Source organism: Mycetomoellerius zeteki, unplaced genomic scaffold (genome assembly GCF_001594055.1).
Source record: "Mycetomoellerius zeteki isolate Tzet28-1 unplaced genomic scaffold, Tzet1.0 scaffold79, whole genome shotgun sequence".
Classification (NCBI taxonomy): Eukaryota; Metazoa; Arthropoda; class Insecta; order Hymenoptera; family Formicidae; genus Mycetomoellerius; species Mycetomoellerius zeteki.
In genome coordinates, this window is record NW_017257819.1 from 1272407 (window position 1) to 1288570 (window position 16164).

At 30.7% G+C, this 16164-nt stretch overlaps 4 protein-coding genes across 7 annotated transcripts in view; 2 read left to right on the top strand and 2 right to left on the bottom strand.

The window, feature by feature from the left end:
• The window catches only part of Gpdh1 (Glycerol-3-phosphate dehydrogenase 1), an 8421-nt gene extending 7676 nt beyond the window's left edge, over positions 1-745 (top strand). Inside the window, exon 8 of the mRNA XM_018459011.1 lies at positions 524-745. Within this exon, the coding sequence (XP_018314513.1) occupies positions 524-581 (58 nt within the window). The 3' untranslated portion in view covers positions 582-745. The remainder of the gene's footprint in view (positions 1-523) is intronic.
• Positions 746-1753: 1008 nt separating this feature from the next.
• Positions 1754-13717, top strand: LOC108729753 (glycerol-3-phosphate dehydrogenase [NAD(+)], cytoplasmic). 2 transcript variants are annotated; one of them, XM_018459012.1, is made up of 8 exons: positions 1754-1960; positions 3046-3226; positions 9036-9176; positions 9238-9379; positions 9949-10061; positions 10262-10492; positions 11259-11458; positions 13644-13717. In XM_018459012.1, exons 1-8 carry the CDS (start codon positions 1914-1916, stop codon positions 13669-13671), a joined length of 1083 nt encoding a protein of 360 aa, XP_018314514.1. In that variant the 5' UTR covers positions 1754-1913; the 3' UTR covers positions 13672-13717. The 2 variants fall into 2 exon arrangements, with proteins under 2 accessions (XP_018314514.1, XP_018314515.1); XM_018459013.1 differs by lacking the exon at positions 1754-1960 and adding an exon at positions 2031-2140.
• On the bottom strand, positions 3363-7497 carry LOC108729754 (peroxiredoxin-like protein). Of its 2 annotated transcripts, XM_018459014.1 has the most exons (6): positions 7305-7497; positions 4448-4604; positions 4074-4291; positions 3879-3954; positions 3610-3750; positions 3363-3477 (listed from the first exon to the last, which is right to left on the bottom strand). In XM_018459014.1, exons 1-5 carry the CDS (start codon positions 7385-7387, stop codon positions 3622-3624), a joined length of 663 nt encoding a protein of 220 aa, XP_018314516.1. In that variant the 5' UTR covers positions 7388-7497; the 3' UTR covers positions 3363-3477; positions 3610-3621. The 2 variants fall into 2 exon arrangements, with proteins under 2 accessions (XP_018314516.1, XP_018314517.1); XM_018459015.1 differs by lacking the exon at positions 3363-3477 and having other exon boundaries at positions 3563-3750.
• Positions 13718-13846: 129 nt separating the features above from the next.
• Positions 13847-15727, bottom strand: LOC108729724 (complex III assembly factor LYRM7). Of its 2 annotated transcripts, none has more exons than XM_018458941.1 (5): positions 15636-15727; positions 14541-14613; positions 14388-14458; positions 14189-14270; positions 13847-14094 (listed from the first exon to the last, which is right to left on the bottom strand). In XM_018458941.1, exons 1-5 carry the CDS (start codon positions 15657-15659, stop codon positions 14006-14008), a joined length of 339 nt encoding a protein of 112 aa, XP_018314443.1. In that variant the 5' UTR covers positions 15660-15727; the 3' UTR covers positions 13847-14005. The 2 variants fall into 2 exon arrangements, with proteins under 2 accessions (XP_018314443.1, XP_018314442.1); XM_018458940.1 differs by lacking the exon at positions 15636-15727 and adding an exon at positions 14771-14937.
• Positions 15728-16164: the final 437 nt, after the last annotated feature.

Consider the following 16164-nt stretch of genomic DNA (forward strand, 5'->3'; position numbering starts at 1 on the left):
TCGGCATTCAATCATATATCTCGGTAACTATTGCGAAAATTGCAAAATGTTAGAGAACTTTTCGATTCAATTTAGTCCTCTCTACCTATCTATCGAACTGAGTCGAAAAGTTTTTTACTATTTTGCAATTTTCATAATACTTTAGGAGATATTAATTTCTAAATGTCACTAAATAATCACATATCCGCGCGGACTATCGCCAAGTATATGCCCATCGGTTGCGCGGGGAATAGGGACTGCTTGAAATTAATATCTCCCAAAGTATTGCGAAAATTACAAAATGGTAAAAGATTTTTCGACTCAGTTCAGTCCGCTCTACCTGCTCGCGAGAAGTAGGTCTTGTAGATCGGAGTCACCCTGTATAGATTCTGTCATTTCTGAAGACTGTTTACGTTTTTTTTTTAACGCTGTATAATCTCATTTATTAATTAGCTGATGTGTAAACTACTTTTCGGACTGACGATAAATATCGTAGAAATTACGTCAACCTGAATAGGTTAATCCGCATTCGCTCCGTATTTAGGGACGAAGATGCCTTGCCATCGTCGATGCTGCTCAAGTCACCCAAATGCCATCTTTGAGGATACCGGGCATCATTTCTCGAAAGAAGATTGGTCGCCATTGGAAATCAACATCCTAAATTATACGAAAGAGCGTGATGCTAGTTCAGCGACATATTGAATTCATTTATTACTTGTCAGACTAAAGTGAAACGCGTATTGTTAAACTGGAGTTTTGTGGGGAGTTTTTATTACAATGTTGAGATCCCAAGAATAGAACACAGAAGTCGTGAGGATATCATCATGACTCATTCGTTACTTATAAGTCAATTTTTAGGTATCAAATGACGTCATGATGGCGTTCTGTGATACCATTATGACTTAATTATGACTCTGTGTTCTATCTGAGATGTAAAACTCGACTCTGTCAACTCAAATATCATTTTATCCTTGTTGTTCACCGAATGTTGAACAAGGGTAAAAGATACTCAGAGTTGACAGAGTCGAGTTTTGAAGCATACCCCTGATAATTAGAATAATTTCTGCATATATAGCAACCTCATTATATTTTTTATATATTTGCAGAGTTATTGAATTCGGAAGCTTATTTATGTAAGATATTTAAAGAATATTTAAATTGTAAACAAATGAAACGAATTTAAATGAGAGGATTTTACAAAATGATTAATATATCCAATATTCGATGATCTACGTCGGAATGCATGCGAAGTACGGTTTAAATTGAGAAAAGCGAGAAGCACGGTTTATGCCGCATGAAATTGAAGAAGGGTCTATTTAGTGTAATATTTTCTTCTCATAAATTTTATAGTGGTATGACTGAGAACAAGAATCGTTTTGATTTTCAACCCTATTTCTTGATGATTTATTCATTTATTATTTAATTACGGAAAATTACCACTGTAGTGTAGTAGTGTAATAGCGCAGTAGTGCCTCAGAATACTACTACCATTGGTAAAAACTTACGGGACACCCTGTATATTCATATCATTCCACTAATAAAAGTCAGCAAAAATTGCTAGGTATAATAATAGTAATGATTTTTATAATTTTGGTCGTAAAATCCGAAACTTGTCAAATTGACGGGTACTGTAAATCTAATATTAAATATATAAAAACAAACAGAAGGACGTGTCGTAGGGTCAAGTTTAAATTTTCGATTTTAATTCATTATTGCAGTTATCAGTAGATCGCTAATTTTGTCGCGACGCTTCTTCGTTGTCGTAACGCTTCCTCTCAGCTGGCCTTAATCCAGAGCTTGCGCACAAGAAAATAATTCACGATCGCAGCTAAGGTCAGCCATCAGCAGGCTTTTAAGTCAGTCAGTCGAATCACGCGATTGATCGACTGTAGATCGGGAATATTATCTGTCATCAAGAGAAATAAAGGGAAGAGATGCCAGACGCGAAAAAAAGAGTATGCATCGTCGGCAGCGGCAATTGGTAATTTTTTTTGTGTCAAGGATAATTAATTAGGAATTAATTATCCTAATTGCGAAAAATCGTTTCTCCCCTATTTTCTCCTATTCTCTCCCGTCTTGTATTGTTTTATTGAGCTGTGTGTGCACCCTAACATTTGTTGGAGTGCTTCAGCTAGAGATGAAAGCTGTACCTCTTCTTCAGATAAGTTTATATAATCATAAGTATAGTATTAAATAATAGTTAAAAAATAAATTAATATTATAAAAACAATTAGAAAAGTCTTTTGATATTTAATTAATGAATTATTGTTTATTAATCAAATTTATTTAATTAATATTATAATATTGACCGATTGAATGAGTAATAATATAATAATATAAAATAATTTTTGATTGTATAATATAATAATATAAAATAATTTTTAAATTGTATTAAAGATTACAAAAGGAAAAGAGTACAAAAAGGCTATAAATATACACGTATGTACATATATACATATTTTTTCTTATTACATATTAAAAGAAAAAAAAAGATATATTTTTGCCTTAGAGTTGAATCTAATTTTTAAATCAATAATAGAGTAGGCCACAATTTTATTTGATCTAGTTCAATCTAGTTTTGTCATCAGTGATAAACACGCCGCAATGCAATTGTGCTGTCCGCTTATTGTTCCAAAATTAACTCGGTGTATCATCATACGATTTCGAGGTCTTATAACATGCAGCTGTATCAATTTAATAAAGCTGTATCAATTTGTTAAAGCAAATTTGTGATTATATATTTAGATACACAAGATATAATTGCAATTTTTTATCATAATCGATAACTCTATATATAAAATAGATTTGACTAATTTAATTAAATTGGTATGTATTTATTTATATGACATTCTTATGTATTATACATATATATATATAATTATATAATGTTACTAATATTACTATATTAGTATAGTATATTACACACATATGTAGCATATATATAAAACTATACAATAATTATTTAATGTCTTATTATTTATTGACATGATTATTATTAAGTGACTTATTAATTGAGAATAACTTTATGTAAAGAATCTTCTTCTGACATGTAGCAAATCGTTCCAGGGGCTCGGCGATCGCGAAGATCGTCGGGGCGAATGCCATGAAGTACAACAACATATTTGAGACTCGAGTAACAATGTATGTATACGAGGAGATTATCAACAACGAAAAATTAACCAGTATAATCAATACCATCCACGAGAACGTTAAATATCTACCTGGTCACAAAATTCCGGAAAATGTGGCAAGTATCTCTATGAGAATATATAATATTATTCCTTTTATTCGCAATCGATATTCGGTATCGATTGCTCAGCAATTTTTTTAAAACAATACGTTTGAAGCTTAATTAATAATCGTTAAAACTATTAAGTGACTTTTATTAGATAAAACTTCATAACGTTACAATTTTCTTTCAAATCTCGCATAATGTGATACTGAATTAAAACTATTCGAACAAAGTTCTGAAACAGGTAGAAATATATAGCGTAGATATACGGTGTTTTCCAGCAAGGACACAGTGTAACAGTGAATCATTACATCCTTATCGTTTGCCTACGTTAAACAAGGATGAAACGATTCACTGTGTTACACAGTGTCTGACTATGTCCTTGCTGGAAAGTACCCATGTTTTTACAATTAGTAATTAGTAGTAGTGCGAACGTAGACTTTTCCGGATGGCATGGATATACGATCGACTCCTCCTGGGAAAAGTTTCGGGAGATCCTCTTCCTTCACCGTCGGCAGAATCATTACTTTCTCACCAGGCTGCAATATCATTCGCATAATTAAATCGGATAAAAACTTTCGCCATAAATTAATGCCATTTATCGTCATAATTGAATTAGATACTATCACAAATAGCATGCAATGAAAAGTGTAAGGTTGAGACTCACCACCCAGTTGGCGGGAGTTGCTATCTCCGGCCTTCTGTCGACGAGCTGTAGCGAATCGATTACACGTAATATTTCGCTAAAACGATAATAACATTGATTAATAGAGTGAATTTAAATTAACACATACTCAGTATATGAATGCAAAAGTCTTAAATATTCTCAAACGTGAAATAGTGCAGTATTCGGTCAACTCACTCGACATTGCGTCCAGTAGAGGTCGGATATTGCATAGAAAGTCGTAGACGATGATCTGGACTGATAATATAAAGAGACCGAACGGTCTGAGCGGTTTCCGGATCGTCCTTGCTCTGTTCATCAATCATGTCCAGCTTCACGGCGAGTTTGCGATCAGGATCAGCGATTATGGGATATGGAAAAGCACCAGGGATGTCCTTGCAATACGATTTAATGTCCTGCAACAGAAATTAGGAATTACATTAGTTGAAAAATTAATTAACAAAACTAACCAGAATTAATTCAAAAAAGGGAAAAAAAGAAATAGAAAAGTATAAAGATTCTGAACACAAACATTAGAAATAATATTAAATGTAGAATTCAAAGATGCTTACATTGACCCAGTCCACATGATCCTTAAGTTTGTCAACAGAATGAGCAAGCAACTTGGTGTTGCGTTTTACGAAGTGCGGTTGATGCACCGCAATACGACCCAGTTCGGTGGTGCATACTGGGGTAAAGTCAGCAGGATGGGAGAATAGGACCACCCATCTGCGAAGAATAAATAATCATTAATAAAAAATCAGATATTGAAAAATTTATATGATAAAAGCATCAAATTAAATGCATAATTATTATACACGCATCCATACACGCACGTACGCACGCATGCACTAAATATAAAATTAGAAATATAAGATATATATTTTATAATATACATTATATTTATATACAGTTATAATTTTATATTTTATTTAAATTCATTTTAATTTTAATTTTATATTAAAAAAAAAAAAAATATAAATTAAATTATATTTAAAAAATAATAAAATAAAAATATGTATAAAAAAAACATATTTACAATACAAAAGTATTATATCCCGGTAGACAAATTGTGAAGACATTGCACAATAATGGCATCATAAATTGATGAAAAATTTTATAATAATCGTGCTAAAATGATTTGCCATAACGGAATAGTTTTGTTAGAATAACATTTTTTTAATGATGTTTATCAAGAATTAGATAAATTCAATTTGAAGTGTATAAAATATTTTATAATTCACTTTCTTTTAAAAATGAATGAGACACCGGCAGCAATTGAAGAAACAAATTAGGTGCATTCAGAAGCATGACCGCTCATTGAGCGTTCAGTGAGCTCTTGTATCTGTTTGGTCTATATTTTTAGTCTAATGGAATAAGCCAATCAGATGCAAGAGCTCACTGAGCGCTCAGTGAGCGGTCGCTTCTGGTATTTTCAAATATTCGACGAACACAAAAATTCGGTTCATATGTATCCCAAAAGCTATTCTAATATTTTAGATTTAGCTATGTATAATATTTAATATTGTAATATTTATATATTATAATTTAGGAATATGTGTATTTTTATATAAACATATATACAAATATATTTTTAAAGTACAGCTAAAATATTTTTTCTAAATTATTGAATAATTTCTTTCTAAATTTAATTTGGCAAATATGCCGCTAAAATTTGCCGTATCGTTACTGTTTTGCCAAAATACTATTACATATCGAAATTAATTACAAACAATTATCAATATTTTAGAAACGGTCAGTTTTTACATCTGTTTTAGTAAATATATCCATATAATTGCAGATTACAAATTTTATGTAAGATTTCATTGTATAATTTTATAAATGTTGTCCTATTGTCGGAATATTTATAAAAAAAATTTCAATATATTGATATAAAATTAAAAGTTGATTGGAATTAATTCCAGATAATTTCCATTTCAGAACTTTGATCGATAATTAAATACATTATCTGTACACGAATCTTCGTTGACGAATGCCGTAATCGCTTCTGTTACAGTGCTTATTAAAAATACAATGATATAACGAGTCACACAATTACGCTGACTCGAGGGCGACACTTTCAATTACAAGCACTTAATATAGTCGAGTACTCGTTTTGGCATCATACCAAGGATAGACTCCGTTGTTGCAATATACATTTATTTCGACTCATGCGCTTTGATTCTTCAATGCAAATCATGGACGAGCTGCGCGTTTACAATTTATTAACGCTTGCAATTCTTTATAATTACTCTTTTCTTTATTATTACTTTCAACAAATATTTATTCACTTACCTAATTACGCGAGTAATTTCATTCAATAAATTAATCTAATGATCGTATTGATATATGTATAAAGGAATAAAATTAACAAACTGGGTAACAAAATTATTGTTTGTATAAAATTAATAGTAAATTTCTTATATAATTTTAATGAAATTTTTTTTAGAATTCTTCACATAATTTTTCGAAATTTATCACAATTTCTGTATCATTTTATAACTTTTTAGAAAATTTGTTGAATACTTTTTTAATTAAAACATTTTTTAGTAATGCTGAAAGAGTCTACATTTTTTTCTTAGAATTCTTTATATGTATACATGAATTTTGAAATATTCTCTCTTTTTCTCTCATTTTTCATTCTACAATTTCTGAAAAAAAACTTATAAAATCTGAAGAAATATAAGATACTTTTTTAGAAATGTTCATAAATTTAAAATATGACAAATTAGAAATATGAGAATCTTTTTACCAGGCAAGTAATTCACATACATTTCAGCCAAATCGTTCTTTCCGTGTTATAAATTAATAACTGTTCGGAAATTGCAATGATATAAAAATTGCCTGTAACAGATGGTTATTTTCAACAACCTGTTGTCGACGTTTACTACGCTAGAGAAATCTATTCTTGGATCGTACACTTTGCTGCGAACTACGCAATGAATAAATGTAAATTCAGATGTTCATCATTCGTGCTGGTTCTGATGATGCATTTCGCAATCCCCGGATATGTTTGCCGGTGAACAATTTATCTCGAAAAAATAAACCCGATAAGATTTCTCGTACAACTAAAATTAACTTTGTAATCGGCGATTTGCATTGGCGTTACCTCTCATTTTTTTATGTTTTGTAATGTCTAGTGCGATGTAGACTTTACATTAATTGCATAACAAAGTCAAATTCATAATTAGTAACGACGATAAAATTTCGCGAACTTTACGGTTCTATTTCCGTTGTGTACTAATACATTTAAAAAAAATTTTTTTAATTGAAATATTCAAAATACGTGAGATAATTAAGTGAATAGGATAATGTAATGTGTCACTTTTTGCTAGCTAATATAGCTATTATTTAATTATATTACACGTGCGTATATCATAATAAACAAAATATTACTATATGTAATATTAATACGTGTATGCCACTCACGAACTGCCTTGCCAATCGTAAAAGTCGATAGGACCTTGCGTGGTATCGACTTTAAAATTTGGTATGATAGAGTTTAGCCTCATTATCGCTTTGTCCTTGAATACTTGATGGAAAATTACACGTACTGTGGTCCGTCTCAGCGGGAGATTTGTCGAGCACTGGTGACTTGATAGCCGATCTTTCACTTATCCATGCACTTTATATACGGTGTCCAAATTGTTTTTATAACATGATGCAAACCATACAAACTTTACACCCATCAGATATCGTATCTCCATATCCGATTTTACGATATCGGAATAGACGTTGCTTCTTTGACATCGATACGGATGAAATTTTTTTACAAAAATGAAAAGTCTAAGAAAGAAGCAATTCCTCTATCTTGAAAAAAATAAAGATTAATTAAAGATATTCCGAAAAACAAATAAGATAAATGTCTCAGTGGCCGGATGTTTAAGCGTAGCTTGTCACAAATAATTCAATTTATAATATTAGAAAGGTTTATAATATAAATATTTGTATTCGTTTGAAAACTTGAAAAATTATTTGAACCCTTATGACAATTATTAATTGAAATATTTAAATAAGTAATAGAGTGCGTCAGTATACCAGTGGTCGCACAGACGAAATAGGTTTGGCCCAATGTTCAGATGTAACTCTGCAGGGTACACAACAAACTGTTTTTATAATTTCTGATAAACGTAAGATATTATTATTATAATATAAAGATCAATTTGAATTAATTGCCTTTTGTCATTAAATATTAATATAAAAATGAATTTGCTAACGATTCGTCACCATTTTGCCAAATCATAGACGCAAGCTTCTTTGATAAATTTTTAATACAAAAATATTTTATTTGATCTACTTTTTTTAACTGATTAATTTACTTATTATCAAATATAGGAGTTTACAATAATTATTATTTTCATTTGTAACTGTTGAAATGAATAATAAATATTATTTTTCAACATGGTCGGATACTGGAACATGTCTGACTATTGGAACCAAGATAATTGTAATCGTATCAAATCATATTTATCATCGTTACTCACACAATATGTAATTTTACAATAATATTGTAATAGTGTTACAAAATTGCTGTAATATTACATAATAATATATCAGTAATGTTGCATAAATATTGCTGCAATATTAAATGTTCGCGAAGATCCATCGTAGAAATCTTTCTGCAATATTGTGATAAAATATTCTAATAATATTATTAATTTTTAAAAGAGTTGTTGTTATGTTCAAGGAGGGCATTATCATCGCTATTGCATCATTCTATTTTTTATTTAGATCTAATTAACGATAAAGAATGACGACATAGTGCTGATAGCACGCTTCCCGATTGCGGTAATATCGAACTGTGATATACCGTATGTCAGTAAAATTACCGCAATATTACCTTATAATATTTTGCAATGTAATATCTTAGTAATATTTTCGTAATAATGCATTGAAATAGTAATTTCGTTAATTATTGAGAAAATTGCAAAATGGTAATTCTGTAAATTTATATATACTACGATATAATATGTGATATACTACGATAGTATATAAATAATTCATACAGAATTATACAAGCACTTAAAATATTATATTGTTTATTTACGTCGTCTAAATAGACGTTGTTCCTTCATATGCCAATTGTTGCGAAGAATATCAACAAATTTACAAAAATGCTAGTATCTTAATTTCTAGAAAATTTTCTGGATATTCTTTCAGGTTGCCGTGCCCGACGTTGTGGAGGCAGCAAAAGATGCCGACATCCTCATCTTCGTTTTGCCACATCAGTTTATTCGCACGTTGTGCTCAACGCTGTTGGATAACATAAAACCAACTGCAGTTGGTCTTTCTCTCATTAAGGTACGTTCTAACTCTTTTTGTTTTTGTGCTCTTAGATTAAATTAGCCAGTTTGAATTGAAGGGTTTTGGTCGAGGTGAAGGAAATAGTATTGAGTTAATCTCCAAGATCATCGAAAAGCATTTGAGAATACAATGCAATGTTCTAATGGGCGCCAATTTGGCCAATGAAGTCGCCGAGGAAAAATTCTGCGAAACCACGATCGGTAAGTATTCTTAAATACGTATGTACATATTCTCTACTTTAAAAACACAAATTCTTTGCTTTAAAAACATAAATTCTCTGCTTTAAAAATACAAACTATTTTGTTATATAATTTCTGTATTTTTAAAGCAAAGAATTCATGAAACCCTAAAACTATTGATTAAAACTCTGAACAATATTTTTGATTGGATCTTATCCTGCGAAGGGTGTTCGAGTGGTTTGGAACACTCTGTATATATAAATTCTGAAATATTCTAAAATATCTCATTCTATAATTTCTGAAGAAATCTTATAAAATTTAAAAGAGTTTAAAGTATTTTTTTTAAAGAAGTCTTCATAAATTTAAAATAATAAAAATTCTTTATTAAAAATATGTTATCAGATTATTGTGAAAATAGCTCTGTTCGACTTGCCTACACTTTTTTACATTTTTTACACTTAAAATGAGGTAGATATATATTTGGCGCTGAAAAGAGAGAAAGCGAAGATGCTGAGTGTAAAAAGTGTAAGCAAGTCGAACAGATCAAATGCTTTTCATCGGGGTATCATTCAAAGATTAAAAAATTATAGGGTGCAAGGACAAAAGATTGGCACCGGTACTGAGGGACCTTATTCAAACTCCAAACTTTCGAGTAGTTGTCGTGGAGGATTGCGAGACCGTGGAAGTTTGTGGAGCTCTAAAGGCAAGTATTATAGTTCACTTTCAAGGAAAGTTCTATATTGTTACGAATTATCTCATTGATTTCGTATATATTTAAATCATACTTATATTTTCTCGATGTTTTGTTATTCATGCATTCATGATCTCTCTAATTGACATTTCTACAACTTTTTATTCCATTTCGCTCATCAGTTTATCAAACCGAATATATTTCGATTACAGAACATTGTGGCGTGTGCAGCTGGTTTCGTAGACGGCCTCGGGTTGGGCGACAACACGAAAGCTGCGGTGATTCGATTAGGACTGATGGAGATGGTCAAGTTTGTGGACACTTTCTACAGCGGTTCTAAGCTTTCTACATTCTTCGAGAGTTGCGGCATCGCGGATTTGATTACTACTTGTTACGGAGGAAGAAATCGCAGGGTTTGCGAACAATTTGTCAAGACTGGCAAGGTGAGAGATTCTAGTAGGTCCTTATAAATTTCTGTTTATCTGCACAATTGACTAGTGATAAAAGGACTCCGCACTAATCTTATGAGTTTTGGCTCTCGGTGAAATTGTCTGTAAATTTAGTATGTTATCCTCCTTATTGTTCTGAACAAATGTCTCAATGGGCACGAAGTCCAAAAATGCCTAGGGTCCGAGTTATGGAGCGCTAAAGTATGAAAATGCGTCTATTCGCTCGATGATAATCGGTAAGATTGTAACGTATTTGTGTGTGTATGAGACTGGGAATCGATTCAGTAAACTAAGGCAGACACAAACGTTATACATGTAATATTCAATATAATATATTATAGGACCGTATGTGATAACACGAACTATATAGAAATCAAAGCCTTAATTCGGATCCAATTTTTCACAATTAATATGAAGTTCTTTCTCAGTATTCCTGAGTGTTCCAATTTGTATTTAAAAAATCTGAAAAATTTTCTTTAAAAAATTGTAAAATTTATATATATAGAAATTTTAAGACTATGAAGAATTTTAAGAAAAATTAAGAAAACTTTGCAGTAATTGTAAAATAATCCGCATATTAATAAAGGTACGTTCTGTTTTGTGCTCACAGCACTTAATTGTGAGCATCATTTGTCTTTATTTAATATTTAATAGACAACAAAGATGAACTGATGCGTGTAGTGTGTGAGTGTGAAAACAGAACGCACCCTAAGTGATGTGTAATATATTAATATATTAATCAGATTAATATATCATACAGACTATCAAAGCATTGGAAGATGAACTGCTGTCCGGGCAGAAATTACAAGGGCCAGCAACGGCAGACGAGGTCCACGATATGTTGAAGGCGCGTAACTTGATGGACAAGTTCCCGCTGTTTACCGCGGTGCACCGTATCTGTACTGATCAACTGCGACCGGCGGATTTGATCGACCAGATTCGCAGTCACCCTGAGCATGTGTAAGATCTCCATATAGGATTCAGTGATAGTAGATTCTGTTAACATTCACTACATTTGTTTTTTTTTAGTGATGCCAGATTCTGACTGCATTCGCTTTGGCGCTCACAATACTTTAAGGGTCGTTTCATCCTTGTTGTTTATTAAATATTAAACAAGGACAATTGATGCTCACAAGCGCTGTAAGCGCCAAAATGAACGCAGCCTTTAATTCGATTGAGAGTCTATTCTTTTTTACACATTTAATAATTGAATCATCAACCGATTCTGAGAAATTCGATTCATTGTCGATTCAATTCCTTTTCAACTAGAATCGAGAAAATAGTGGAGTTGCGTTCCATTTCACGCATGATATGCGTATGATGCATCATTTATCCTTGTTACTTTTATTAATAAATTTTTTCTCTTTATATTATTATAATGGTTTCTAACCATCAACTATCTTAATGAAAATAATATTTTTAAATATTTTTATTTAAAATTATTTTAATATATAATAGTATATTAAATGAATAGAATGAATAGAATAAAAAAAATTATCCATTTATTTTTGTTTGCCGCTACATATTATTCTTCTTTTGAAAGCCATGCTTCTTTTCGCGTTTCTTTTTTTGAAATGCATAGTATTTAATAATAACAGATTCAATACCTAAATTCTTTGATTTTCCCCTTCGATTTTAAAAATCATGGCCTTAAAAATGAATAGATTTATTTTTCAGAAAACGGCATCACTATATTAGATATCTTAACTCTCAATTACATGTCTTGTTTTAGAATTTTAATTTACATGTCTGGGTCCAAGCCACGGTTTTTGACTGGCTCTATAATTATTACAAATCTCAATGGAAAATACTTTTTTTTAATGAAATGCCAGAATGTATAGAATTGAAATATCAAAATATAAAAAGGTTTTGATAATAATTGAAAAAATTATGCCAAAAAATACTAAAGAACAATATGTGAAGAGTGCAATAATCAGTTTTTTTCCAAACTCATATCTTTATGATAAAAATAAGTAGTGTTTTGAAAAGAGGAAAAAGTAAACTTTAAGAAAAAAATACGTCACATTGATTCATTTCAAAAAGTATAATTATTTGCGCGACTGAAGTGGAGGCATTTTTATACATACTTGGAAAAATGATATCGGAGGTATGTCGGTTACTTTCTTCTTTAAAAAAAATGCAATAAAAATATTTTATATTAAATATATAATGATTTTGACATTTATTCACGATTTTATAACTCCAAGAAAATAGAGCTATCGTTTCACCAAGACACCTCTCTCATAAAAATGCTTTTTTGTTTTCACTTTCGGCAAAAATCTGACATTTGACGGGTCCAAGTCACCCAAGCCAAAGGCATTTTTATACATACTTGGAAAAATGATATCGGAGGTATGTCGGTTACTTTCTTCTTTAAAAAAAATGCAATAAAAATATTTTATATTAAATATATAATGATTTTGACATTTATTCACGATTTTATAACTCCAAGAAAATAGAGCTATCGTTTCACCAAGACACCTCTCTCATAAAAATGCTTTTTTGTTTTCACTTTCGGCAAAAATCTGACATTTGACGGGTCCAAGTCACCCAAGCCAAACTTTTATTGCATCACAATTAGCGTCAAGACGATAACGAGACAATTGTATTACAGTGATCGATAAAGGATTCAAATTTTTTTACCCCCTCACTTCAACTCTGCAATATTAACTGTATAAAAATAGCGACCGACTAAAATTTTCACCCGGGTCCAAAACTCTAAATGACCCATTCATGTAGTTGATTAAAGTTGTCCTGTTTTACCACGATTACGTTTTAGGAGAAATCTCCGAATTAGCTTCACGGATTGCAATTTTTTTATGAAATTAAAGAATGCATAAAAAGAAATCCTGCAAAACTGATTTCACGAGAAAATCAGAAAAAAATTAAAAAATTCACTCTTTCTGAGAAAAGATGCTATTTTTATTAAAATCCATTCCTTCAGGTTCGCTCCAAAGACCCTCTTTATGTACTGAGTCCTCTTCCTCCTCGTTAAATTCTCGAGTAGAGATTATATTTGCCTCTATTCTACACAATCCTTACTTCTTGTACACATGAATAATTACACAAAATATATGAGAAAGGTGAGATATTTAAAGCTATCGTGGTAATGGAATAAATATAAAATAATTTCCTTATGTTTCAGAATGAAATTGGAAGAGGGAAATACATAGTTCATGCAAAATATATGAATTTAACACGAGGTGTAGAAACAGCCTATGATAAGAAGAAAATGATTTAACCACTAAAGGCTTGTACATAATTTGAACGTTCCTAATGTAATCTTATTACTGTAAATAAAGATTAATTATGAAATGAAATAGCGTTTTTCCATTAAAATCGCTAAACATGTATTTTTTATATTATATATTACATTATTTAGAAATTTTAATTTTAAATGATCAGATGTCTAGGTGATTTCACTATAATAACTATTCATAATATATTAACTTTAATTTTTACTCTTGTTCGATATCCTTCAATATCATAGATTATGAGCAGCTCAATTTAGGTTTTGCTTTCTTTGTCTAATTTATCATCTTTTTGATCCTTATAAGGCACATTATCTACTAAGACATCTGGAGTAAGTCGTAGTGCTGAAATTATAATTTAAGTTTGCTTATTAATTAGGTATAAAATTATATGACACAATTAATGTTTTATTTATTACTCGGAATTAATGATAATTACCTAATCTTCCAGGTACAGTTTCGACCGCTTGTATGACAGTCGTTCGTATTTCATATTCGACTTCCTGAGCGAATTTATTTAACTGAAATAATAATAACGCAATGTTTCTGTACAAGTTTCATTTATAAGCTTAGATATATAGTCTGCCTACAATATTTCCATTGTACATTATATACATGTTTAAAACAAAGGGATATACCTCCTTAATCACTGCCTGATTTGTGATACTTTTATATTTTTTGTATTCTTTGTTTATCTGATCCCTCACAACTAATGAACAATATAATAAAATATTACTTATTGAAAATGAAAGATTTATCAGAGTGTAGATTACTGACAAAGTGTATATTACCTTGCAACGCATATTCATCGCCTTCAAATGTCTTTAATCTTGTTCTATGAAGTTTCTTGAAGACTCGCAAAATCTGAAAATAATTATAATCTTAAAAATAAACGAACAAGTGAAGAAATAAATAAATTGAAAGGCAACAGAAGTATAACTTCCTAATGACTCGAAATTAAAAGAAAAAGGTTTAGACAAATGAGAGTATAAACGCGATAATTAGAGGGCAATAATCTTACAAGATGATTTTTAATGTTTGTTTTCTTATACATGAGGTTCGTATGTTTCGACTCGGTTTAGAGTCTTCATCAGCAACTAAGTATTTACAAATTAATTAGAAAACATCTCTTCCTCAAATATATACAGCCACTACAGGATTGATAGATCCCAAGTGAAGTAATTTGATTACGAATTTTAATTTTAAATTCTGCAAAGATAAATATGAATTGAAAAAACTGAACAAATATGAGTGTCTAAATAACATAAGTATAAACTGAATTATGTGACTTATCATAAAAAAAGAGCGTTTTACATTACAGAACAGACTTAATCATTTTATTTTATTATCGCATCTTAGATTTCATGACAAGAATATTAGATTCATTGTAAATGCATTATTAAATAATAACTATCCTCCAAATTTTATTTTTGAAACTATAAATATAAGACTAAAAGCTCTTTTTAACAAACAGATGAAAATACAATGTATATGGAGCAGAGTAACGCTTTTTTCGCCAGATTCTTTTGTTTCATATAAAAACGCATCAAATAAGCCTAATTTCATTTTTGGGGTGGGGGGTTAAACTGAATAATTACCGAAATTAAAATATATATACAAGCTGATCATACAGAAATAAAGATTGAAACAACGTTACATATGCAATATATATTTCGTATGATATTTTATTGTTGTCAGCAATATCCTAGCACTTCCCGATATTATATTATTTTTTTCTGTCAGATACATCCAAAAACACTGCGATATTAATTTTTTTAGATTAACTTAAAAATCTAGCGTATAATCTAAAAATATTGATAATAAACAATAGCCTTAACACAATTACTATTATGTATAGAATAAGCATTAATTGAACAACAGTTAACCTCTCGTCGAAGAGATTCGCCCATTTACGAAAATTTTTCACAATTAGTGCTTGTTCTAATAGTAATGGTTGGGTAAATGTTAAAAAGACTCCGTCCACCTCAAATTTTACTAAAAATACTGAATCGATCTTCTTCTTATTTTAATAGCACCTGCTTCCCTTACACAATGGGTGCGTTCAGCAGAACGTTTGTTTTGCAACTGTTGTAAGTTTCCTTCGCGCTAATTGGATTATACTTTTAGATCTAGAAGAATGGTCCTATCTCAGCAAATCATAAAACGGTTGCAAAACTGTTGAGTCTGCTGAACGCAGCCAATCGAAGATCGGAAATGTCGGAATCCATAGTCCGTTCTTCTTCTTATTACGGCTGTGTTCCAAATTTACTGCCAACACTGAAAATGCTACAGTTTACGTTACATGCACTATAGATTTTCAGTACCGACAGTCAATTTTGGAACACAGCCTACGTTGGCACTTACCGTCTTTAAGGTGAAATCACATGCTGGATTCACACTGTATCCGATTTTCGT